Source organism: Cololabis saira, chromosome 19, assembly GCF_033807715.1.
Source record: "Cololabis saira isolate AMF1-May2022 chromosome 19, fColSai1.1, whole genome shotgun sequence".
Classification (NCBI taxonomy): Eukaryota; Metazoa; Chordata; class Actinopteri; order Beloniformes; family Belonidae; genus Cololabis; species Cololabis saira.
The window spans coordinates 7,926,915-7,954,500 of NC_084605.1; the positions used below are offsets into that span (position 1 = coordinate 7,926,915).

Sequence of the window (27,586 nt, forward strand, 5' to 3'; positions counted from 1 at the left end):
CCAGATCCAACATTTTTGAGACGTGTTGCTGCCGTCAAATTCAAAACGAGGGAAGATTTTTCTTCTACTCACTTTCAGCGTTTGAGGTTTTTACAATGTCGTTTTCTGATTAAGACACGGGTTTATGAGATTAGAAAATTAGAAATGATGCAATCTCCAGGAAGCAAATTCGACGAACCACGACTGAAAATTCGAGAGCAGCTTTTTAAACTAGTTTGTCCACCATAACAATCACTTAGTTTTACTAAACTTTTTATTGGTGGAGCCACAACCAGCCATTTAAAAGCATGCATTTTAAAAGCATGTTTTTACTATCCATCTCTTTGGGTTTTATTTAACATTTATCTTTCTTTTTTACGTCTACATGTGTCATTTCTTTCTGCACATTCACATCTTCGCCGCTCAGGCCGGTTTTGTAGCTGCTGTTAAACATTAATATGTGACGACTGTTTCCCTGATAAAGGTGCGGCAGTTGATTGTTTTTATGACGGGGCGTGGCGTGTCTGAGTGTTATCGTTGCACAAACCACAGTGTACACACACACACACACACACGCACAGACACACACACACAGCTGACACGTGTTTCAGCTGTTAATCACCCACTCATCTCGGGTTTTCACTCTCTCTTCTCTCTCTGAATTTCCAGACCTGATTGACTCCTGCAAACACATGAATCATAACTCCTGACATGAAACGGTTGGTGTCGACACCTTTGGCCAGAGGCTTTATCCAAGGAGAGATTTGTTTCCATAAGCGGGTTATTTATTTATTGCACACACAGTCCTCCTTTTGTGTTGCTGCAGCTGCACATGAGGACGTGAGCTATAAAAAAAATAAAAAAGATCAGCACTGTTCAATCACTTCAACTGTGGAAATAATAGAAACTCCGAAGCTTCAGCGAGTGCAGCAAGATCTGAAATAAAGCTGGACTTATCTGGTCTTATCCGGCTCTGTGATGTCACAACCTCCTGCAAATCTGAACCGCTCATTAGATGACAGAGTTTTAGATTTAGTCGGCCACAAAGTGACGTGGAATCAGACATCAGGCTACTACAGGGGTCGGCAACCCAAAATGTTGAAAGAGCCGTATTGGACCAAAAACACAAAAAACAAATATGTCTGGAGCCGCAAAAAATGAAAAGTCTTGTATAAGCCTTACAATGAAGACAACACATGCTGCATGTTTTTATATTAGTTAGAACTGGGGGAGATTTATTTTTTCATTATGCACTTTGAAAAAAAAAGTTGAAATTTCGAGAAAAAAGTCGAAATGTCAAGATTAATATTGAAGTACAATCTTGAGAAAAAAGTCGAAATGTCGAGGAAATAGACAAAATCTATGAAAAAAGTCGAAATGTCGAGAAGAAAGTCAAAATTTCGAGAAAAAAGTCAAAATGTCGAGCTTAATGTTGAAGTACAATCTCGAGAAAAAAGTCTAAATGTTGAGAAAAAAGTCTAAATGTCGAGGAAATAGACAAAATTTCATGAAAAAAGTCAAAATTTCGAGAAAAAAGTCGAAATGTCAAGATTAATATTGAAGTACAATCTTGAGGAAAAAAGTCGAAATGTCGAGGAAATAGACAAAATTTCATGAAAAAATTCGAAATGTCGAGAAAAAAGTCAAAATGTCGAGCTTAATGTTGAAGTACAATCTCGAGAAAAAAGTCTAAATGTCGAGGAAAAAGTCTAAATGTTGAGATTGAAAAGAAAAAGGAAGAAAAAAAGAGAAAAAAAGGAAAAAAAGAAGAAAAAAGGGAAAAAAGGTTAAACATTTTTGAAAAAGCTCCAGGAGCCACCAGGGCGGCGCTAAAGAGCCGCATGCGGCTCTAGAGCCGCGGGTTGCCGACCCCTGGGCTACTATCACATCTTTCACCTTTGGACTTTCCTCTGCAGTGATGCTTCAACCTCTAACGCCCTCTTTATCTCCTCTTTCTGCCCAGCTGCTTCGGCTCAGTGTCTCCATGTTGAAGTGGGCGGGGTCTGATGTCAGCCCCTCCTTGCGTCGACCCTCCCATCATGCCCACCATGGTTTCTAGGCTGCCCAAGTTCGGCTCGCGTCCCCGGTCTCAGACGGTCCCGGCTGCGTCCTCCAACACCAGCCCTGCCATCGCCGCCGCCGGCAGCACCCGCCTCACAAACGGCTTCTACCACCACCCCGGCCCTGCGGGGGGCGCCGCGCCCCCCTCCTCCGCCAAGCAGAATGGATTTATCAGAGTGCCAAGTTCGTATTCCACGACGTGGAGGAAAGAAAACGGGACAGTGGAGGATGGAAGGGCAGATGGAGGCATGGAATGGAGGGGAGGAAAAGGCGGGAATGCTGTGCAGTATTCCCAGCAGCAGCATAATGCCAAAAAATCTATGACATCAGCAAAGGGGCGCGGCCTGGCTGCAGCATCAACATCCCCACAATCCAGCCCCAGATCTATTCCCGTCTCTAAAAATGGATCTCAGAGCTCCAAACAGAGTCAGGCCACGTCCGGACTTACCAACGGCAGCCAGAAGACCCTAAACGGGAGTTCAGGACCCAAACCTCGGGCCGCAGCCAGCAGCTTCCTCAGACAGCCGCAGGGTTTGGTTCGTCTGTCCAGCTCAAAGCCGGGTTCTGGTCCGGGGTCCCGCTGCAGCCCCCCCCCTCTGAAGAAGCCGCCAGCCAGCCGCTCCCAGTCCAGCGACAGTCTGGGGTGCGTCTCCTCCGACCAGCTGACGGAGAACGATCGCTTTCGGTCGCGCAGCCTCACCCAGGTCCGACAGCTGCCTTCCCCCAGTCTCACTCTGTCCTCCGCCTCCTCCGCGTCCCTCCCTCGCTCCCCCAGCGCCAGCCGGCACCCCATAAATAGTGCAGCTCGACACGGACCTCCGTCTTCCTCGATCCAGGCTCCGTCCAGAGCCGGCCTGATGAAATCACCCGTGAGCAATCAGAAAGGTAAAGCTCAGAGTTCTGCTTCTTCGGGGACGGGGCTCAGCATCCCCTCGGCCTTGAAGAAGCCCCTGCTGCCCGGCTTCGGCCTCGGCCCTTCCTCCAGGCCCAGCGGTATCAGTTATAAACTGTCCCGCCCGTCACTCATGAAGCAGTCCCGCCCCCTCCGCGTGACCCCGGCCGATGGATGTGACGGCGACCAGAGACGGAACCAAGGACAGGACGGATGGAGAAGCTCTTTGGAGACGCCTTCCACCACAGAAAACAGTCCAGGTTAGTCTTCCCTCTTTTCTTTTCTCTCCCTAGGGCTGTTCGATTTTGCCCAAAAATAAAATCTCGATTTTTTTTTTCTCTCAAAATCCGATTTTCGATTACGATTACGATTATTTTGTGAATTGACAAAAGGCAAAGAAATGATTTCAAATATGCTGTTTTTTTATTGAACATTTGCCCCATTGGGCTTTAAGTGCAAACTTTGCTCTTATTAAACCAAAAATGAATGAATAAAGTGCAAAACTCTGTAAAATAAGTTGAAAAAAAGTTTTAAAAAATATAATAAAATATAAAGTTTTATCTCTGGAAAAAAAAAATCAGCAAATCAGCACTTGCAAACATACAGTAAGTTATATTTCCAATTAAATAAAACAAGACATTTTCTAATTAAACTAAACTGGGTCTTTGCATGCTAAATAATAATGCAACCCATGAAGGAGGTAGAGGTGTGTAATGTCAGTCATTACATTTGCTATTCACATTTGCAAGTTTTTTGCAAGGAACACGAGCCGGTCTACTGGTGGCATGTTACAACGCCCCCTCCTACACTAAAGAGTCTCTCCGATGGGGCACTTGTCGCAGGTATTGAGAGGTATTTCCATCAATCATTAATATGGTATCAATCATTAATATGTGTGCAGACAAGGTAAAAAAAAAAAAAAAAAAAATTTAAAATTAAAAAAAAAAAGTGAAAAATCGATTTTACGATTTTCACGTTTTAACATCGTTCTAATTACGTAATTGCGATTACGATTTAAAATCGATTAATCGAACAGCCCTATCTCTCCCACATTCATTGTTTCAAGGTTTCATCTTATTCTGGTTAAATCTGGTTCTTTGTTTTAATGGCCCAGCAGAAAACAGTCCAGATGTTCCAGACGCAGCGGGGCTGTCGGTGGAGCCGATGTTCCAGCGAGAGCCGTCGATGGTCGGCGAGACGCTGGAGAACATGTCCCTGTCCTCCACCTCCTCTCTGGATAGAAACGACATCAGCCAGGAATATATGGACGACTTCGACAACCTCGGTGAGGAAAAACGATAAGATCCCGCCGGCCGAACTGCGGTGGAGAGTTTTAGTGATAAAATAAGAGTTCAGTGGAAACATGTTGCATGATTGTTCCTGAACGTCTATCTGGAAATGGTTATGAAGCTATTTCAGAACTATTTTGACTTTTTGTCTTAGTTAGAATCGTATACCGACATAAAGCTATTGTCTCTTGGGGTTCTTAGTTTTACCTCCACGTTATTTATTTATTTATTTTTTTAATAAATTTCTGTGAAATAATGGAATGGAAAAAGAAAGTTTGATGCTGTTGTCTGAGGTTACATTAGCCTGAGATGGATTACTAATGTGTAGACATGATTATATGCAAATGCTTCAAATCTGCACTTTTTAATTAGTGCTGTCAACCAATTAAAAAATTTAGAGATTAATTAAGATCTGTAATTAATTAATCTAATCTCTTTTTTTAATGTCACCTTGAGGTGTTTTCATTTTATTTTTATTTTTTATTATTGTGGCAGATCAAAAGATTGATATATAAAAAAAGTGGCTTTACAAAGTAATTTATTTATCTTTTTTAACAGACTTGAACAGATGCAGTTTAGTTTGGCGAAGAAGGTTAGCCGTGGCTGCTTTACGTTTATGTGGCTAAAGTTGAGCTGCTTTGGTGATGAGCAAAGTCCTTTCCACAAAGAAAACATATCACTCTACCTTTATCAATGGGGCCGTCGGGGCCTTTTAGAAATGTAAATTCCCAATTTACTGGACCGACAACTTTCACATGCTCCTCCATTTCCACTTCTCTTCTCCGCTACCCAGTACTGGAGTTGAGGGGGGATGGCATCCCCTCCTGAAATAAAAACGGTCCAAATCATCCCCCCTGTAAAACTGCCATCCCCCCTTTCCATCCCTTATGTCATTTCATCAATGAATGTGGTTTTACTTTCTATTTCAACATTTAGAGTCATCACCAAAAAAATAACACCAGAAAAATAACTTATTCGACAATTTTCACCTGTTTCAAGTAAATTTTCACTTGAAATAAGTAGAAAAATCTGCCCGTGGGACAAGATTTATCTTCTCATTACAAGCAAAAAAATCTTGTTCCACTGGCAGATTTTTCTACTTATTTCAAGTGAAAATCTACTTGAAACAGGTGAAAATTGTTGTTTTTTCCAGTGATGAGTCTTGTTTTAAGTGTAATGAGATCTTTTTTACTAAAAAGAGACATTTTAACTAGAAATAAGGCAAATATTCTTGTTAAGATTGTGAGTTTTTGCAGTGATCTATTTTACTTATCCTGTGAAGGACAGAGTCATATTGATAAGTTCAGAAAAGTGTTTTTTATTGTTGTGTTTTGATGTATTTGATGTAAGCCCAGTGGATATTTAAAGCTTACAGAAGGCTGCATTTAACTGCTGCTATGTCATTCCTGCAGTATTTCTGCAGGTGTTTTGGTCAGTGCTATTATTTGTAATATATTATATTAATTGTAATCAGCACAAATTATCTGTCCCCATATGATAAAATCCACCATCCCCCCTGATCTTTTTTTACAACTTGAGTACTGCCGCTACCGTTGTTTTCCAGCCACAACTCAAGCACAACAAGCCCACAGCACAAACACAGATTTCAAAATAAAGGCAACTCTCAAACAGAAAAAGTAAAGTTAGAGATTAAAATATAGAGTAAGCGATTAAAGAAAACATAACGCGCTAAATATGCCTGTAATTAATTAATTGAGATGAATGCGCTAATTTGCCACCCCTGATTTTCATCACATTAAACAAACACTATCTTTGTTTTTCAGGGAATGGTGGAGTGGGTATTCTGCTGCTCACATCCAAAAACGATGAAGAGGACTCAGGACTGGACCAGTCGTGCACCAGGTTTGATGATGACAAAGTGGCAGAGAACGGCGTCGGCACGGTGATGGGGCTGAGTTTTCTGGACGATGGTATGGACTGGTCCAGCATCACTGGTGAGATTCGTCGGATTAAACTTGGGTTCGGGTCATGGGAAGTGTTGACACATTCACAATGGCCACGGTTACATGATGTTATTTAATTCAGAATTAATCTTTCCGAATTAAATAATTCCTAATTAAACTATTTTCCTTCGAGTTTACATGGAAATAGTAATTCCGAATTGAGGTTTACATGGAAAACATGTTTGATCGGCTTTATCCAATTCCTCTTAAGGTCTGGGGGTTGGGAAGGTTCTGATTGGATAGGGGGGCGGACCGGAAGTTACGTCTCCCGGAAGAAAAACAAACTTAGCCGCTACAACTTTGAAAAGCTCACAATTTTAATGTTTCCTGCTATCTGTTTTTTAATTATTTCAAGGTCCTCCAAGCTATTTATTAAATAAATGGTCTCTGCTCTTGACCACCGTTTACTGCGTGCTGCCATCTTGAAACTTTGTTCGAAAGCCCAGCGTGGAATATAAGCGTCATGGAGACAGACGGGCGAAGGAACAAGCAGCGCAGAAAGACCGGAATTAATTTAAAGCGGAATGAGTGTATACATGATCGCGGAATTATTTTATTCGGATTTAAAATCGGAATAAACCAGCCACTTACTTCGGAATTAAGTTTAATTCGGAATGGCCATTTTCTTTCGGAATTAGGTGTTTACATGGTAATTTTTACTCATTTTAAATCTGATTTAATTTTAATTCTGAATTAAAGAGGAATTAAACTTCCCATGTAAACGCACTGATTGTGAAAATCCTGTTGTGGTGTTTTTTGTTTTTGAGGTGAGCGAAGGGAACCTCGACTGAATCGGCTCTCCCGCCAGAGAGGCTCCAGCCAGGTGGACTACCATGACCAGGTACCTCACCAAAGCAGCTTCAGGCTGCTGTAAGACAGGATGTTCCTGATTCTGATGGTTTTACACAGGCAATCGAAACTTGCTAACATGACGCTTTGTGAGAGTGCGGCTAGCAGCACTTTCTTTTGCCACAACGCTCTACGCAGCATCATCTGCATAGAAATGAACTATGTTTTAAGCTTCTCTAATTAATCCTCCATATGTAAAGTCATATAAAGTTTGAGTTTGAGTTTATTTTATTTATAACAGGGACAATACATATTAATGAACATATACATGTAAATATGCAAGATTATAGCCAACGGCTAATTTTCATCTTTAGTCCCTTCGGCAGGTTAATGTCAACAACATAAAATAATAAAATCAATAAAACAACAGTAACGACAAGTAGAACAGTTAGCTTCCATGGCCAGTAGGCAGGAGGAGCAATTACAAGAGAGAAAGCATGTCCTTAAAAACACAATAGGTCAGAAAAGGAAAAGAAAAGCAAAAACAGTGAAAAGTATAGTGGATCATGAAACATACAGGCCAAGGGTCAGGGACCATACGAATTTCAGTAATATTAAATGCTAGAATTAGGTATCAAAGGGCTGATTAAAGTGCAGAGTGCTGAAGTGTTAAAGTGTTAGGTGCGTAATTATATTGCAGATTGCCCGATTGGACAGTAAATATAAAGTGCTATTTTAAATACACAATACTCAGTACATATTACATTGATTAAATACCAGCAATGACAGTTTTATGGTACTGGGAGTACCCATTTTAGGAATATAAAGTGCGTCTTGCCTTGCACATAGCCCTAATACTTAAAAAGTCAATGAAGATATAAAAAATAGCGAAAATATTAATGGAGGAAGAGGGAGTTGTAGTAATGATAATAGAGCAGTGAAGTGAAAAGCAAAGGTCCAAGCACTGAGCCCTGAGGAGCACCATGGTCTACTCTGGTGTAGGAAAGACTGCAGCTCTGAGATCTAACAGGACAAGTACAGACACCAGTTCTTTGTCTGCCATGACGAGGTTGTTGTTAAGGTTCAGTGGCGCCGTTTCTGTTTCAAAAGACGATCAAACTTGACCGTCTAGAAGTAGAAGTCGTAACAAGGTTTCCGTAGGTGATCCCCTGGATCAAGTAGGTTGATAGATTATTCTTAAACCTCTGCAGCACATGACTTTTAATGACTCCACATATTTCCTGAGTGAGGCAGCAGCCATTAACGCCACAGAAAGAGAACTTTTGTTCTTGTTTCCGCTCGAGTCACTCGCTCCAACGTGGAATTATCACAGTGACCTGCTTAGTGGCAAAACCTGCTCAGAAATCCAAGTAATTCTTACAACTGAAGCCTTTTCCCCTGGAGAAATAAAACATCAAATACTTTTACGTCTTAAATGATTATTGTCATTACATGTACAGTGGGGCAGGTGCCATAGAAGAACATAAGCCTGAGATTAGGCAAGATGTAAAGGGCTGAACTGGGATAACCAGTTTAAAGACATAAAGTACTTCCACTTCTTCAAAGTCCAACTGGTGTGTGTGTGTGTGTGTGTGTGTGTGTGTGTGTGTGTGTGAGTGAGTGTGAGTGTGAGTGAGTCGTTTCCGATTCTTAAGATTCAGAATCGATTATCAAGATTTGATTCCGATATTGATTTGGGTTAGTGTTATTAAAACAGTTTTTTGAGCTGTTGCATGAATTATATGACTGTAGTTCTCCAAAATATTACTACTAGTATTATATTGAGATTCAACAGCAAGTATTGGCAGCTAATGATGCTGTAAGGACCAATCAGCTCCCAGAATGCTGATAGAACTGCTTTCAGAAACATCGTGGGTCAGAATTACCAAACAGATCCAGGGAGGAAACAGAGACGGATGAAATCGGTTTTATTTTTTCTCACATTCCATTTTTATTTGTTCCATTTTCGGTCTATTTTGGTTTTTAATTTTTGAGCATTTGGTTTTTAGCATTTTTTGCAAATGTAACCCCAAGACGGTATATAAAGTAATGAAATATAGACAATATATGCAATTTCATTTCTAACACTTTCATGTTTTCATACCTTTAAACATATTTAAAGGCAAAAATATGGCACCAGTTATTCTTGTGTCCAACAAAACATTCCTTTTTTGGGGATAAACAAAAAAATAACCAAAAGTTGTAATGTAATGATGGAAAAAAAAAAATACATAAATAAAAAAACTAAAAATCGATCTTTAGACATGAATCGATTTTTAGGATTTAATATGAGAATCGATTTAGAATTGGGAAATCGATTTTTTTCAACACAGGCCTAATATATATATATATATATATATATATTTATATATATCTATCACTAATTTTAAACAAACAGATTTGCAGTCTCTTTTTATCAAACATTTCCCATCATTACCGGCCTATAGAGCGACGGATAAAGAGAGCGTCACCTCTGACTCAGCTCTCTCGTCCTGTACGAGACCAGTACCCCGGGATACTTTAACTCCACTAGAAGCGGTACCTCACCCCCGACCTGGAGAGGGTGTTGCAACTTTTTCTTCCTTTAAATTGTGGCAGAGAGAGGGAAGAAGACATGCGCCAGAGGGAGGAACAATGGGGACCTGCAGGACTGTAGTCTTCATACATGGGCCGCCACAGATTTCACACATTTTTTTTTTTATTTGAAAAAGTAATTTGTTGCTGTTTCCATATACAGTATTACAATCACTCCTTGGATCATTGCAATGTCTTTCTCCAAAGTTCAACCACCTGTTCCCAAGATTTTAAATAGGTTTGTGTAACATGAACAAAAGAACTGGGGGAGCTCTTTTCTCGTTATTGTCACAGCTTCGCAAGATGAAAAAGAAATAAAGTACAGTATTAGAGTGGTATCAGGTGTAGAGAGCAGGGGCCTCATGTACAAAGGGTGCGTACGCACAAAAACATGGCGTACGCCCTTTTCCACGCAAACGTTCAGATGTATCAAGAGTGAAATGACCGTGGAAATGTGCGGTGCCCGACGCCAACTTCATGGCTGGCGTACGCACGTTTCCACAGCTATTGGTCCGTTGGCGACACTTAGTGGTGATGCTGGGAAACTGTTAATAATGTGAAAACAATTAGCCCTCAGAGTGATGTGCACATCAGAGACACACTGATGAACAATTAACACATTCAACTGTCTGCAATTACACGAGTGGATATAAAAGCAAAGTGGTGCAGAAATACCGTTAACAACAATGGCAGCTTTGGCAGTGTTAGAAGATATCACAAATGGCGCAGTAAGAAGAGAAATAATATTTAGCCGGTTTTCCTAATGTAATCGGAGCTATCGACTGCACACACATTGCTATAAAAGCACCATCACTGGATGAATATGTGTACGTTAACAGGAAGCATTTTCATTCCATTAATGTACAGAATATATGATTAATTTATGTTATTTGTGAAGTTATTTCTTGGAAAAAAGGGGCAGATCAGATAAGATTCTTCTTCTTTCTGCTTGCTTTTCATTCACGAGTTAAGAACATTTGTATTTGTATTGAATTATGTTATTTTTTTGAATGAAATAAAGAATATTAAAAAAAAAAAAGAAAAAAATGTCACAGGTGTCAAACAGAATCCCAGAAGGGCCGTTGTCCTGCATGTTTTAGATGTTTCACTGCTTTAACACACCTGATTCTAATTAATGATCGTCACCAGCTTGTCATCAAAGTCTGGATAGTTCTGTTGATGACACAGCTCCTTGTATCATGGTGGAATTAAACAGGGAAACCGGCCCTCGAGGGCCTATTTAAATACATTTGCATATTTAAATGGGGGCGTGGACAGGGAGGAGTCTGGTACTCCTACATGTGCGCTCAATTCCACGTTGATTGGGATGTACAAAGGAAATGTGCTTGGATTCCTGCCTACGCACAGTTTCATACATCTGGATTTTTTTGTGCGTAGGACGTTTTCTGGATTTAAGCGTAAGCCTTGATTTAGTAGGAAATCCATGCAAGTCTTTGTACATGAGGCCCCAGGTCATCACAAAAAACACACTTTCAAATGAAGTCAGATCTTACAGGCTTCATGTACTCAGTCCATTTAGACCAAATCCAATAGAACTTTTCTTTTTGTATTCTGAGGGAAAAATGACAACTTTTCCATGATGTAAATTTTGCGGACAGTATCAATCCATTCTTCAATAGTGGGTGGTTCTACTTTTACTTTTAACCATCTTCTTGTGACAGATTTCCCACATTTTTAACGGTTTCTGCTTGGAAGACAGGCAAGGCAGGATGTGGTATGATCATTTACATCATTTCTTCCTTCAAGTGAAAATGAGGCTCCCTGCATTTACCACCTTTCCTCCCCCAACCTTCCACCTGTTTCCGACTGTAAACCGTGGTCTCAGGTTTGAGGACGGAGCCTTCAGAGAACCTACCAGGGAGGCCGAGGACTTGTCCTCCAGTCTGATGTTCATGTAGCGTTGTTGACATCGACTAGAGATATCGTCACTCCCATTTACCTTAAACAAATACGTGCTATTCATCGTTTAGATGCAGCAGGTGCTGTGGGCTCTTTTGATCCTCTCATCCTTTCATTGTTTTGCGTCGGGAGGCAGTTGTTAACCTCTCATGAGAAGCTGCAGCTTTGAATTTTTCAGCAGAGTTGAAAAAGATGCTGCAAATGAATGTTTGATCATTGTGTTTATTGTGGTTTCTGCTTTGAGACCGTTGAAAGACGGGCGAGGCAGGATGTGGCATACTTGTTTTCAGTATTCCTCCTTCACCATTTTACTGGCAAGACAAAGAAATGAAAGTCTGAACGCATTTAGAGGCGAGGTAGCGGATGAAGGAGATTTTTATTCATCTGTAGAAAGCAGCAAAGTTTGTTTTTGAAAATGCAACGTTTTATTCATTTAACCCGTCTCAGGTCATGTTCTCACATCACAAGCGTAGAGTAAAAACAAATTAAATGAACACAAAAGAAAACAAACAAAAAAGAGCAGTTTACAATGGGAGTTTTACAAGTTTAAAATGTTTTTAACGTTGAAGGGGTGTTCCAAGAGTGTACAGCGATTGCAGCATTAATGTTTACATGTCTACTTTACATCACTGCAAAAGAAAAAAGCCGTGTTTGTGTCCAAACACCGCTTTGGTAAGGTATTTGTGTCCAATAAACATTAAAAATCACCTAAATGTAGTGGGTCTTAGTATTAAACCAATATAATGCCAGACCTTGAGTAGCAAAATACTGAATTTCAAGCTATTTACTGAATGTCCTGCAGCTGCAGCTTTGGATCAAGTTTGAACATCTCCAGTTTCCAGAAGTCTGCTGGTTTGTATTTTGTATTTTATTTTTAAAGGAAAAGAACCAGGGACAGTACATATTAATAATATTTTCATGTAAATATGCTAGTTTATAGCCAGTGGCTACATTAATTTGCATCTTTAGTCCCTGGGGTTCAGATGCAGTTTTGTGAACCTGTCGTGTTTCCATGTTGTATTAAGACAGAAGAGGTTTGTTTTTTCCCAGGAACTCGTCCAAGCCTACCGTACTTGTTCGGTCGTGTTCTGATTGCACTCCCATGGACTTGAACGTCTGACATGACCAGTGGGTCCTGTAGCTGCTGGGTCTTTATTTATTGCCCGGAGCAGAGCCGTCTGCGAGGCCCTGTGCCAAATGGCCGGGGGGGGGGGCCCTCGAAATTTTTGGGTTTTTCGGGTCGGATCGGGTGTGTCTATATGCGCAATTTTAACTCTCCAATTATCAAAATACTGGATAACTTCCCCTGCCTCATCATCATTTGGCTTGCCTCGACGCGGGGCCCCACGGCTGCTTGAGACCCGGTCGGATCGGTGATTTTTGTAACAAATTTATCAAACGAGCCTTTCAGAGAGGCAGTAAACTCTTCCATTTTCTTTAGTTTTTTCTTTTTTCATCCCCTGATGGAAATTTCCTGATTCTGTCTCGTTCTCTCGACATTGTGTGACAGTTTGTTCCAACTCCACCGTCTGGATCAGAGCAGCTTGTGTCTGCGCTTGGTCTGATCAGTTGTATTGAACAACAGACACGCGCATCATTGCACATATATTTATTGATATGCACAGACTAGTACACATTTAGGTCTGTAATGGAAGGTGACTGTTGATATTTATAAGGGAAAAAAAAAAACGCAAAAGAAAGAAAGAAAGAGAGAAAGAATTTAGCCAGAAAGAAAGAAAGAAAGAAATGAGCCTGAAATGAGCCAGAAAGAAAGAAAGAAAGAAAGAAAGAAAGAAAGAAAGAAAGAAAGAAAGAAAGAAAGAAAGAAAGAAAGAAAGAAAGAAAGAAAGAAAGAAAGAAAGAAAGAAAGAAAGAAAGAAAGAAAGAAAGAAAGAAAGAAAGAAAGAAAGAAAGAAAGAAAGAAAGAAAGAAAGAAAGAAAGAAAGAAAGAAAGAAAGAAAGAAAGAAAGAAGTCTGAAAGAAAGAAAGAAAAAGAAAGAAAGAAAGAAATTAGCCTGAAAGAAAGAAAGAAAAAGAAAGAAAGAAAGAAAGAAAGAAGTCTGAAAGAAAGAAAGAAAAAGAAAGAAAGAAAGAAATTAGCCTGAAAGAAAGAAAGAAATTAGCCTGAAAGAAAGAAAGAAAGAAAGAAAGAAAGAAATTAGCCTGAAAGAAAGAAAGAAATTAGCCTGAAAGAAAGAAAGAAAGAAAGAAAGAAATTAGCCTGAAAGAAAGAAAGAAAGAAATGAGTCTGAAAGAAAGAAAGAAATGAGCCAGAAAGAAAGAAAGAAAGAAAGAAAGAAAGAAAGAAAGAAAGAAAGAAAGAAAGAAAGAAAGAAAGAAAGAAAGAAAGAAAGAAAGAAAGAAAGAAAGAAAGAAAGAAGTCTGAAAGAAGTCTGAAAGAAAGAAGTCTGAAAGAAAGAAAGAAAAAGAAAGAAAGAAAGAAATTAGCCTGAAAGAAAGAAAGAAAAAGAAAGAAAGAAAGAAAGAAATTAGCCTGAAAGAAAGAAAGAAAAAGAAAGAAAGAAAGAAATTAGCCTGAAAGAAAGAAAGAAAGAAAGAAAGAAAGAAAGAAAGAAATTAGCCTGAAAGAAAGAAAGAAAGAAAGAAAGAAAGAAATGAGTCTGAAAGAAAGAAAGAAATGAGCCAGAAAGAAAGAAAGAAAGAAAGAAAGAAAGAAAGAAAGAAAGAAAGAAAGAAAGAAAGAAAGAAAGAAGTCTGAAAGAAAGAAGTCTGAAAGAAAGAAAGAAAAAGAAAGAAAGAAAGAAATTAGCCTGAAAGAAAGAAAGAAAGAAAGAAAGAAAGAAAGAAATTAGCCTGAAAGAAAGAAAGAAAGAAAGAAAGAAAGAAAGAAATGAGTCTGAAAGAAAGAAAGAAAGAAAGAAATTAGCCAGAAAGAAAGAAAGAAAGAAATTAGCCTGAAAGAAAGAAAGAAAGAAAGAAAGAAAGAAAGAAAGAAAGAAAGAAAGAAAGAAAGAAAGAAAGAAAGAAAGAAAGAAAGAAAGAAAGAAAGAAAGAAAGAAAGAAATGAGCCTGAAAGAAAGAAAGAAAGAAAGAAATGAGTCTGAAAGAAAGAAAGAAATTAGCCTGAAAGAAAGAAAGAAAGAAAGAAATTAGCCTGAAAGAAAGAAATTAGCCTGAAAGAAAGAAATTAGCCTGAAAGAAAGAAATTAGCCTGAAAGAAAGAAATTAGCCTGAAAGAAAGAAAGAAAGAAAGAAAGAAAGAAATTAGCCTGAAAGAAAGAAAGAAATGAGTCTGAAAGAAAGAAAGAAATTAGTCAAAACAAAAACCTTGCGGCGGCCCTGGCCCTGAGCATCGATGCCTGATGTTGGGGCCCATTTGATACCACTCTAGTACTGAACACTGAAGTCCAAATTGGTTTTATATTCCCTCATGTGTATGCTGCACCAGGTGGTTCTCCTAACATAATGGCAAGAGGGAAAGCAGTGAATAACTTTGACGCAGCACAGCCCCTTGAAGAACCTGCTACTTCTTTTGCACATGTATATATTTTCGCACCTAAAATCTTAGTTTTATTTACCATATTTGAATCCTGCTAATTATTTTTTATTTTTTCTCATTTTATTTGATCTTTTATTGTTTTTACTTTTTCCATTATTTTAAGTTATTTGTAGCATTAAATCAGAGAATTCTCCTTATCTGTGAGCCTGTTTCACTGACACTGGCATGAAAGTCGTTCTGGCTCTGAAAGGCCTCAGCGGTGATTTAACACACAGCCATCGAGCTGTATAACTGTTGCTGGTGATAACGGACATGACCTAATCCAAAAGAGACGACGTGGTCGGCCTCGTTATTTATTACAGTTTTTATCCGGTTGGATATATAGACTCATATTTGTGCAGAAAAATACAGAACTAAAGCTTGATTGTGGAACGTCTCCAGCAGAACCGTCCTCCTCCGCTACCACATAAGTGTAGAACGTTTGATCATTAATAAGTGTGGTAACCATGGTGACCTCTCCGAATATAAACTAACTTTTGATGCCTCTTGTTCGTAGGGGGGTTCGTCCCTGGACCTCTCCCCGTCCGACAGCTGTGGATCCGGGGGCACCTACATGTGGGACGAGGAGGGTCTGGAGCCACTGGGAGACGCTGCCACCAACGGATCCATCCACACCAGCAGCAACAGCACCCACCCCATCGGGAGCTTCGACTCGGACATCAACAGCATCGTAAGATAAGAGTCCACATCTGTCCAGGTCCCTCCGGGCCTCTGCACTGCATGCTTTAAAAGGTTTCTGCTCTAACACACCTGATTCAGACTGACTGACCTTTAGCTCTGCAAGAGTATGCAGCCATCTTATTTGTTTTGAGGAGATGCTCCCCGATTAAAGCCTGACACATTGTGATTGGTTCGGTACGTTCTCTACCGGCATACATTTATGAGTTGGAATAGTACCTAAACTCTTTTCGTGAAACAATGTTTGGAAGGTTAATGAGGTTTGCTTACCAGAACTTCATGAGCTTTTTTATAGACTTTGTGGAAAGTTGTCGGGTTTTGTTGATTTTTCAGTGAAATCCGTGAAGTGAGGGAAAGGAAATGTCTGAGTTTGTTTTTTTTTTTAATCTAATGGCGCTTTTCCACTAGTATCTACTCAGCCCGACTTGCCTCGGGACGCCTCGTCTCGCCTCTACCCGCTTTGTCCCCGTTTGTTTTTCCACACCCAGGGGAGAAGTGGGCAGGTTGTGGTGAAGCTGCTGTGACATACTCGATTGCGCAACCGCTTTGTTCGTGTCGGCGCTGATCAGAAATCAGCTGGAGCCGCGAGCGGCTGAGAAGAAAACCGAGCGCCTGTGGATCTGATCGTTCCTTATCGCCCGTCTACATCTCTTTTTTAATTCTCTCCTCAGCACCAGGTTTATGAACATCTGACCCTCAGAGTTGGATCACCAAACAGACGTTTGCGCTGTATAATAAAATAGCTGCGAGCCGCGAGTCGCTCTCGCGCTGACTCCCGCTTCCTGATTCAAACGTCTGACGGCCCCGACCAATCAGTGGCCTGTAATGTGGAGACGTCAGATATAGTGCCGGCTCAGCCCGGTTAGAACCTCGACAGAGTGGTTACAGAAAAAGTATCTGCTTGGCACGGCTCCACCCGCCTCGGCCCGTAGTGGAAAAGCGCAAGACGGGGGTGTGGCAAGTAGAAGCGCGCAGAGTAGATACTAGTGGAAAAGGGCCATAATTTACAACCAGATAATTTAAAATCTGAAAGAAAGAGTGTGTCTTCTCTTTCACATGACCGGATTTTTTAGAAATCTTAGTTCTATAATTAATACAGACTGTCAGAATTCCTAACGCCCCATATTTACAGTTTGTGAGCTGTAGTTCTGACTTCGATACAACCAGAGGTGGACAGAGTACTCGACCCCAGTACTTGAGTAAGAGTACAAATATTACTGGTCAAAATTTACTCCGTTACAAGTAAAAGTAGCTCAGTCAAAATATTACTCGAGTAAAAGTAGAAAAGTACTTGCTTTTAAAGGTACTTAAGTATCCAAAAGTAAATGCTTTTAAATTTACTTTAAGTAAAAGTAAAAGTAAGAGTAAATTTCTTATTTTCCACATCAGTAAATTACTATATTTTTTCTAAATTAATTTAAGGATCTTTTAACTTGTTTCTGAGAATTCGATGTTGAGTTGTTGAAAGCAGAGAGGTAGTTCTGCTTCGGCAGACACAATAAACATTTGAAAATAAATGTCTGTGGAAAGAGCAGACCTGAAAGTAACGAGTACTTTTCAGCCTTCCTAGAAATGTACTTGAGTAAAAGTAAAAATATTTGTCTTGGAAATGTATTCAAGAGTAATAAGTACCAAAGAAATCTAATACTCAAGTAAAGTACAAATCCTCTGGATATGTACTTAAGTACAGTACTCAAGTAAATTTACTCCGTTACTGTCCACCACTGGATACAACCTTTTTTACCTGCAGATCAACTGCTCATACTAACACCCACACACCAGGGGGCGCTGCTTCTCGCTGAATCAAGAGGACCACATTTAACTTTCTGCTTAGCAGGATGCAAACATCACTGTTTTTGTGCGTTTGGAGTTTGAGTTCACCGTCTCCTTAAGTAAATTCCTCTTCTGATTTTGTGCCAGTCAGAGCTGCTCTGAAAACTGAAGAAACGGCAGAAAGACAAAGAGGGAGGTGTTTGATATTCGAGCAGCGTCACACCGCCCTCCATCTCTGGCCCAGATTAAAACCAGCAACCTAAAACTGGTCCCAGTGAGCAGGCCGATAAGAACCAGCTGAACGTCTCACACAAGAAACAGACGGCTGCTGTTCTTCTTAACGTTTACACAACCGTTGGTTGTCACAAAGTAGCGCTTAAACTTTTTAATGTCAAATAGTGATCAGTGATAGTGATAAACAAAAGTTGATCAGACGTCTCCCTCAGAGGAAGTCTGAAGTCCTCTGGCTCCCTCTGGTGTCCGCTCTGGTAACTACAGCCGAGACTAACCAGTCAGATCTTCTTCCTGTAATTAGGTTGTTCAGCGCCTACGTCACGCACGTCCTCGTCATCATTTCCGGGGCCAGACAGATGTTGTGACAGTGCTGTGTACCTCTCTGTTTCAACAGATCTGAGACTAAAGCAGCGCTTTCCTGCCACTTACATTAATAACTTACATTACATTAACTTAACTTACATTAGGTTACTTAACACTTACACCTTGTCATAACTGCACGCAAGCGTCGCTCTGCGTGACATCGGACGCGCTCTGTCCACACTGAACGCGTTATCGGCCCCCACGTTCTTTTGATTGACAGCTGAAACTCGCTTTTTAAAAGGCTGACAAGCTTGATATTGTGATATTTAAATGTTTAAATGTTCTTCTATTTTCTTCCTGTCACTCGCGTTGAAAGCGCTGTAGGAAACAGTCATGATGAGGATCGGCTGATCCAGTTAGTTGAAATTGAGTATTATCTCTATGATTCCTCCTCATTTCACTACAAAAACCTCAATAAAGTGGCAGAAAGAAATACTATCTTATTATTATATAGGTCCCGGAACATCGGACGGGAGAGAAAAGGTCCTGTAAGTGGGGAAAAAAAACAACAATTAATAACGGCGTGTGGTGACGCAATCAAACAGCGAACAGCGTGAGTGAGCGGCGTGTTCGTGGTGTTAAATACAGCAAACATGTCAGCATGTCAAATCATTACTGGGATGTGGGGAAAAAGCAGAGGACACGAGAAATGATCCAGGCTGAGTTGGATTTGGGAAACCGCTGGTGATGGAGACGGTGACGGGACGCACAGCGCAGGAGATCGGGAGCGCAGAGAGCCCTCTTCTCTTTTTTTCTGATTAAATGCATCCGAAATAGACAAACAGGCGATCTATGAACTTCAATGAGAAATAAAACACCAAGGGAATATGGATAAAAGGAGGTGCCGGATCTTGTTCCAGCAGAATCTGACACAAATTAAGCCCTAATAAGTTTCTTATTATTATATCTTATTATCTTATCAGAACCTTCCAGCTCCTTGGCGATCTCCCTCCAGCAGCTGCCACTTTATTGAGGTTCTTGTATTGAAATGATTGTTTCCTACAGCGCTTTCAACCGGCTTTCAACGCCAGCGACAGGAAGAAAATAGAAACAGGGCGTCCGACAAAAATCCAGCTCAAAACGGCGCTGCGTCGCGCTGCGCCGCTCGCAACCAGTATGGACAGTGCAATAAAAAATAAAGCAATGGAACTGTATTAACTCTGTATTAACTGTAATAACTCTATTCAAGTTGAAAGCGTTAAGACCCTTTTTAACCCTCGATGGTTCCTTTCTGAAAAAGGAGGTTATAATAAAGAGATTCACGGGTTCAAACATGTTGTTTACAACGGTGCCTGCTATGCCTATAAGCCGGGTCGGACCCGGACGTGACGTCAGCCTAGAAATGACGTCACGCTAAACAACCTAATGACCGCTACCTTTTATAAAGATCTGTTTTAAAGATTAAAACAGTTCAGCTAAAGTTGGCAGGATGTGTTTGAATTTTCTGAGGTGTGAGAGTGTGATGAATAACTTTAGTAGATAAATGCAGAAGTTCTCGATCAGCATTTTTAGAAGTTCAGTTGTATTTTGGGTAAATCTTTCAGTTAGGCCTGGGCGATAAACCGAAAATATACCCTTACCAAGATTCACTGCGATGACCGACGTCAATTTTCCCTTGTCGGCAAATTCGGTGTTGTTTATTAAAAAAAAGAAAATGAACGTCTTTTAGTCTGTTTTGACTGTATGCTGATATGATGTTTTCATTCATCTTTAAGATGATGTACAGCGTGTCTGTAATCACGTGACTTCACCCATCCAGTCTGAACGAGAAGGGAAACCCAAGAAAATGACTGATGGTTCAAACGAAGAAGCGGCTGATATAGCCGCAGACAAAATACAGGGCTCTCAAGTCTCATGCATTGAGCGTGAGACTTGAGCATTTCAACAAGTTCACAGGCTCTCAGGCCACACACCAATCAGAAAATAGATTTTTTTTTTTTGTTGCTGGGTAAGGTCTGAGTTTCAGCTGTAAGCGTTCCAGGAATGCTTAGCGGAGGAACACACAACACTCTTAAATGCACACAAACACAAACAGGAACACACACCACCACCGCTGAGGGGGCCAATTGAGGCTAAATGTGTCTCTTTATTAAATGTTCTTTTTATTTGTTTAGAGCAGAAGACCACTGTTGTCAATAGTAATAATAATAATAATGAATACAGCACAAAGACAAATTATTTAATATATCATGAATATTGTGAATAGACAACGGCCACTACAGGATTATTCTTTATTAAATGGAGGTGGGTGCAATTCATCGATGTGTCGATGCATCGCGATGCGTCACGTGATGATTTGTAATCGATTATGGTCCAGTAAAAAAAAAAAAAAAAAAAAAATATATATATATATATTTTTTTTTTTAAGTTATCCTATCCAGATTCCAGACTGAATAAGCTGCTGGATCATTTCATTTTCAAGAATACACATTTCTTATTGTTCACTTGAAATATGGCAGATATGTTTACACTAAGTACATTTCTAGTTTACTTGAATTCATGAACTCATTAAATCCAGGGCTCGACCGTTTTCAGTGTTTTCCACCAATAGAGGGCGCTCTCATGCAAGTGCAGCTTTCCCTGGTCAAAGTTAAGTAAGTCAAAGAGCAAATGTTTACATAGTCATACAATACATTATTTTGTGTCTTTGAAAAATATAAATGTTCAAAAAACCTTGTTATTTACTTAATGAGTGTTAGAGGAACTGAGTTCATTGATTGGCTATTTATTTACAAATGTAGCCACAGATGAAGACAAAATCAATCTTGTATGGAAAAAAGCATTAAAAATCACAATAATCGAAGAATCGTGGCACCAATAATCGAATCGAATCGACAATCGTTATAATCGAAGAATCGAAGAATCGAAGCTCCAATAATCGAAATCGAATCGTGAGGTTCCCTTGTTTGCACACCCCTATTATTAAATAAATAAAATGGTCTATTTGATATATTCAAATGTGTTCCTTCTGAACAAAGGTCGATGGGACACTGGGAGGGAAACATTCAGCGCACAGGGTTTAAACGCCTCATGAAAGTAGAAACAAACAGTACACTATCGCGTTTATCGTGTATTTATCGTTATCGAGGTAAAACTGCCCAATTTATCGTGGTATTGATTTGAGGGTCCTATCGCCCAGCCCTACTTTCAGTGTTTTGCTACACTTTTGTCCAGGTTACCAAACATTCAGTAGTTTTTCTGTGATTTAATCTGTTCTTGTGTTTTTATTGGACTACTGTTCCTGAGACTGCCCTCTCTCGTTCACTTGTGATTACGTTCATACGGACTTACGGATGTTTCGACTTCAGGGTCTTCTGGTATCTTCATCAACCTTTACTTGAATTCAGAGAAATCATTGAGAGCAAGCCCTCACTTACAATGATGCCGAATGTACAACAACCATATAAAAAGAATAATACAATAAAAAGAGAAAAATTAAAAACAATTACAAACATGGGTAAAATGGTCAGCAATTAAGGATTTGAATTGACCAAGCTGCACAAACGTTTCCAACTTCAATGCATGTTGCAAAATGTTCCAACTGTGAGCCGCGCAGTAGCTAAATGCAGTTTTTCCCAATTCAGTTCAAATTTTGAACAGCTTTCTGGTTTTAAGATTCAGATTGACAACCTTTTTTACAGGCCTTCAGTGACGTTGGTTTATTTATAGACAGGGTCAATTTTCACAAAATCAGAACCCTGAAGGCATTTTGCGAATATTATAACTGACAACATTTCTAGGGGTATTAAGGGGTGCTGAATCCAAATCTGCTGTATATGAAGCTCAAAAATGTTCCAAAATGCCTCAAAATTGAGAAATCCAACATGGCCGCCACCGCCAGGCTGATTTTTCAGTATAGCCTATCTTTTTTACTAAACAAGGTACAAAAATGAGGGGCAATTTGATGCCATATTCAGAATTGAGATGTAATGTCAAGAAACTATGAATAATTACTCAGTTATTATTTTTATTATTATTATTATTAGGCTACTTTTACTTACTTTGTATTTTGTTTTGAGGTAAAATGTATCAAATGTGCTGGAATGGAACCTTTGCCATCCCCAATCTCGATATATCTCAAATCTGAATATGGGCATCAAATTTCCCATGTAGGATAACTTACAAAAGTACATTTAATTCATTTTTGTACCTTGTTTAGTAAAAAAGATGGTGGCGGCCATGTTGGATTTCTCAATTTTGAGGCATTTTGGGACATTTTTGAGCTTCATATACAGCAGATTTGGATTCGGCACCCCTTAATACCCCTGGAAATGTTGTCAGTTATAAATATTCACAAAATGCCTTCAGCACTTTAAATAAGCACATTTTCAGAAATTCTGCCTAGACTATTAATTGAAAAGAGCTGATCACAAAGAAGAAAATACATGACTTGTTTTTTGTTTTTTTATTTTATTCTGAAAGCTGTAATGGACAGTATCAAATAAAAAAGAGAAGATTTGAGATACTGGTGAAGTGAAGCATGATGACCAGGTTCAAGTCCTGGTTCTGGCTCCCTGGTCAGTCCAGTAAGAAGCAGCTCCTGAGAGGCTCGTAACGAGCTCCTCGTCTCAAAGTGCCCTCCGTGTTAATGAGCTAGGACCTCTGAGTGATTGATCCAAATGAGCTGAGGGGCTTAATGATCTGAGGACATTAACCCGATCTGGACTGATGTCTGAAGTCTTTCCTTTTCACTTTTATTCATAAATGTGTCCTTGTGTTGCACAAAAACTCATAAATAAGATTTTGTGTACCCAGCAGGGGTCAGTGTTGCACTGACGAGGTGGACGCCGGAGCCTCTCTTCAAAACTGTCAGTTCTGGAAATCAGCAGAAGTTGTTTGTCTATTGATTTTTGGTGTTTTTGTGGAGGCTGTTCAGTCCAAAAATCTGTCGAGTAAAACAAGCTTAAAGTTTGCGTGCAGCTCTCACACAAGACCGAGACATCGATCAGGTCAGAGCCGGAGCGGCGGAGGAAGATGAGAAGATCAGAGTGTGAAAATTGGAAAACAACAAAATATAAACTGTGGATGAAACTGTATCAATAAGCTCTAGTTCTGTGAGGAAAAACAAGACCTAAATTAAAGTTTGATGATGACAATAGAAGTTGGATTAATCTGATCTGATATTGTTTTATTAATTGCAGATTAGCGTTCATTTTCCCCGAACAATGAAGAAATTAAACTTGAAATCAAATGATTAAACTTATTTCAATTTATTTGTTCTTACAGCATCAATTCACAGGAGCGTCACCTCAGGACACTTGAGACAGAAAACACATGTTTACAACTTAAATCCAATCCAGTTAAATCCAAATTATATTCCAATTTAGTCCAGTTGATTATAATTGTATGCATTTATTCCAGTTCATAATCGTACTTCATTCTAACTGAACCACCGGTTCATAAAAACATTCAAGCTACAGAAACTGACTGATTGGATCAAATCTTCACATTGGTGAAATCTTCATCCTGATGCATGAGGTGACAGTGGGGAGAAAACCTGGTTAATGGGGACAAAAAAAACTCAACCAAAACCAGAACCAGATCCAGTGGAGGACCAGGTTGAGGTCTGAGATGACCAGGAAAAAACCCCCAAAAACCTCATAGACAAGTCCCAAGATATCTGTCCATGATGCACCAAAGAGAACCATGTTAAACTGGAGTAGGAACCACCCGGATATGTGTCATGAAGATGTCTGACTATAAACTTCATCTAAAAGGGAGGTTTGAAGACTAATCTTCAATATAGAGTAGGCCTGTGTTGAAAAAAATCGATTTCCCAATTTTAAATCGATTCTCATATTAATTTCTAAAAATCGATTCATATGTCTAAAGATCGATTTTTTTTTTTTTTATTTATTTTTTTTTTCATTTTTTTTTTTTTTTTCATCATTACATTACAACTTTTGGTTATTTTTTGTTTATCCCAAAAAAGGAATGTTTTGTTGGACACGAGAATAACTGGTGCCATGTTTTTGTCTTTAAATATGTTTAAAGGTATGAAAACATTAAAGTGTTAGGTTATAATTGCATACATTGTCTATATTTCATTACTTTATATACTGTCTTGACATTTGCAAAAAATGCTAAAAACCAAATGCTCAAAAATTAAAAACCAAAATAGACCGAAAATGGAACAAATAAAAACAAAATGTGGGAAAAAATAAAACCGATTTCATCCGTCTCGGTTTGCTGCCCTGGATCTGTTTGGTAATTCTGACCCACATGATGTTTCTGAAAGCAGTTCTATCAGCATTCTGGGAGCTGATTGGTCCTTACAGCATCATTAGCTGCCAATACTTGCTGTTTAATCTCAATATAATACTAGTAGTAATATTTTGCACAACTACAGTCATATAATTCATGCAACTGCTCAAAAAACAGTTTTAATAACACTAACCTAAATCAATATCGGAATCGAATCAAATCTTGATAATCGATTCTGAATCTTAAGAATCGGAATCGAATTTATTCTTGACATTTGAATCGATCCCCAGCCCTAATATAGAGATGCGTTGGCCCTTAATCAGAATCAGGCTCAACTTTGACCTCAGGTGGTTCTGACTGCACCACTGGACCATCTGTTCCACTTCCTGTCTGGATGTACAGTAGACTAATCACCATCCTGGATCAGTCCAATGGCCGTGATGTCATCTGCATACTCCAGGAGTTTTACAGAAGGAGGAGCAGTCATGTGTGTAGAGGGAGAAGAGCAGTGGGGCCAGGACACATCCCTGGGGGACGCCAGCGCTGATGGTCTGAGTGCAACCTCACCTGCTGCCTCCTGTCAGCTGTCAGCTGCAGATAGCTGACAGGTGGAGGTGAGCACAGTGAGTTGGACGAGCTTTCAGTGGAAGATTTCAGGGATGATGGTGTTGAACGCCGAGCTAAAATCTGCAAACAGAATCCTGGCGTACGTCCCTGGAGAGTCGAGATGCTGCAGGATGTAGTGTAAGCTCACAAGCTCTTTAAAGGGAACCCTGCATATTAAGACATGTAGTCCCTAATTAGCCACAATTGTTCTCTTGTACTAAAATATGTTGTTAGAAACACATAAAATAATCTAATTGCTTTAAAAATCTACAATGTTTATTACATGTTTTGACCTGCGGGAGGCGCCATGTTTTACCTGCGCAATGCATTCTGGGGGCGATGACGTACGACGGTGGCTCTGGGAAGATAAGCCCCATTAGTTTAACTGGGACAGGTATATAAAACATAGTTGAGCAGCTCTCTCCCGGCCGTGGAGGCTGACGAGGGAGCCCATAAGACGTCTCGGTTCAGGCAAACTGGATCAAAGTTCTGTGATGCACGGGAGATCTGCAAAAATGATCAATGTTGTGCGCATCTTACCAGTGCATTAGGCTCCTGCGTAGACGGCGTAGCCTACGGCGTAGACGGCGTAGACCACGCCGTAGCCTGCGTAGACTACGCCGTAGCCTGCGTAGGCTACGCCGTAGCCTGCGTAGGCTACGCCGTAGCCTGCGTAGCCGGGGCTCTACAGCCCGCAGCGCTCCGCCACCCGCTCTCCGCTCTCGCTACCGCCGCCGGGATGGAGACGCCGGTGGGCAATATGCACGTTTGAGTGGGCATTAAGCCCCCCCCCCTCTCCCTCTAAAACCGGCCTCGGTGCTGTGTGATGACAGACCGGAGGCTGAGGGGACTGGCCCGGGACTTTGACGAAACGGGAGGCGCAGACTTCGCTTCAAATAGGCAAGAACATCTTTATTTAATTTAATGACGCCAGATCTGGCTGGGGTTTTTATTGTAGCATCGGCTATCTGCTAGTTGAAACGTGTGGTCTGTTAGTCTATCTGAGTTTTATGGTGTTCTTATAGTTCATGCTGTATGGGGCTGCACTTTTTTTTAATTTTATTTAACTTTTTTGTAGGTGCGCCGTCACCTTAATGTTCAGCTGTGTTTTCATCTGTGTTTCTGGTGCGCCGTCATCTGTTTAGCTGTGTTTTCATCTGTTTCTGGGTGTCAGAACAGTGGACGGGGGCCAGCAGGTGCCACCGTGTGACGTTACTACCCAGAATGTAAACAACAATGGCGACCTACGAGTTAAATTATATTTTCAAATTTTATAAAAACGAAGACATCAACAAGGTTTTTTATATCACATTGTTATAATTGATACCAACATTTATCTTTTAAGACCTACATGTCTTAATATGCAGGGTTCCTTTTAAGCTCTCTATATGTAAGACGAATTTAAAATTCAGCCCTGAGTTTAAAAAGGAAACCTGTGAAGGAAACTACGATTGAAGAAACTTGATTATTTTTTTGCTGGATTGTCTGGATTTGATGTGCTGCTCTTTGACTGGACTTTGCCTCTGAAGAGGAGGCTGTTCACATTGTATACCTTTAGAGGGCAGTGTTGCTGCAGAAAAAATAATAATATTTTATACAGAGAAAATGCATGATCAAACTACACTTTCTTTAATGAGAACTCCTTTTTAATATGGCAGGGATTCATCAGAGACGAATAAAAGCTAAAGTGAGTGATTGGGTTAGTACAAGATGAGATAAATTGCAAGAGGGGACAAATGTTGGGGGAGGAAAACAATGGTGTTTGGGTTTAGCAGGATGAATGCAAGCGAGAGAGAGAGAAGCAATGTGATGGGGGGAAAAAGAGACGAAAGAAGCAGATGGGAATGAAGGAAAGCATGGTAAATGGGAGGAAAGAGAGGTAAGTGAGTAGGTGGAGATGAGGAGGTTATGTGTGTAAAGTGGATGACTGCTCTCAGACATCAGGGGCGGCGTGACTCTACCGCCGGAATTTAACAGAATGTCTTTGGGAGGACCAGAGTCTGGGTCTGAGGTCCTTTGAGGGTCTAGAGACCTGGTCCAGATAGTGGTACATGGTGTAAACCTTTGTGTTTTCTGTCAATACTTACTATTACAACTACCATATTTTCTGTACTATAAGGCGCACCGCATTATAAGGTGCACCTTCAATGAATGACACATGTTAAAACGTTTTCCATATATAAGGCGCACCGCATTATAAGGCGCACCTTCAATGAATGACACATGTTAAAACGTTTTCCATATATAAGGCGCACCGCATTATAAGGCGCACTAAATATATGGTAAAATACCGTACTATAGTGGCTGGGGTTGAGTTACGTATCTACCTGATGGAGCTGCGCTACAGGAAATGCTACAAAATCCTACAGCAAATGCAAAAAAAAACCAAGAAGAAAAGTACCAAACTTTATTAACAAAATAAAAACCAGCTTTGCTCCGTCTCGTCAAAGTCTCCATTATGCGAGTCAGCGTCGCTGCTGTTGTCTTGAACGTCTGTGACGATTTCTGACGTTTTTAGCGCCATTACTTCGGCGACACAAACTACATTACCCACAATCCCCCTGACTACAGTAACAGACATTACCGTGATGATCATATATAAGGCGCACTGCATTATAAGGCGCACTGCCGGTTTTTGAGAAAAATTAAAGGCTTTTAGGTGCGCCTTTTATAGTGCGGAAAATACGGTACATTAGTAGTTTAGTCCTGATTGGAAAAAGGCTTTGAACATCTTGTACCA

The 27,586-nt window shown here is 40.1% G+C and overlaps 1 protein-coding gene across 1 annotated transcript; it reads left to right on the forward strand.

The window, feature by feature from the left end:
- The first annotated feature begins 1,980 nt into the window (after positions 1–1,980).
- On the forward strand, positions 1,981–18,073 carry LOC133419789 (serine-rich coiled-coil domain-containing protein 2-like). Its single transcript, XM_061709210.1, has 6 exons — positions 1,981–3,192; positions 4,050–4,217; positions 6,006–6,176; positions 6,953–7,026; positions 15,485–15,658; positions 18,068–18,073. The coding sequence occupies exons 1-6, from the start codon at positions 1,986–1,988 to the stop codon at positions 18,071–18,073; spliced, it is 1,800 nt and encodes a 599-aa protein (XP_061565194.1). The 5' UTR covers positions 1,981–1,985.
- The last annotated feature ends 9,513 nt before the right edge of the window (positions 18,074–27,586 follow it).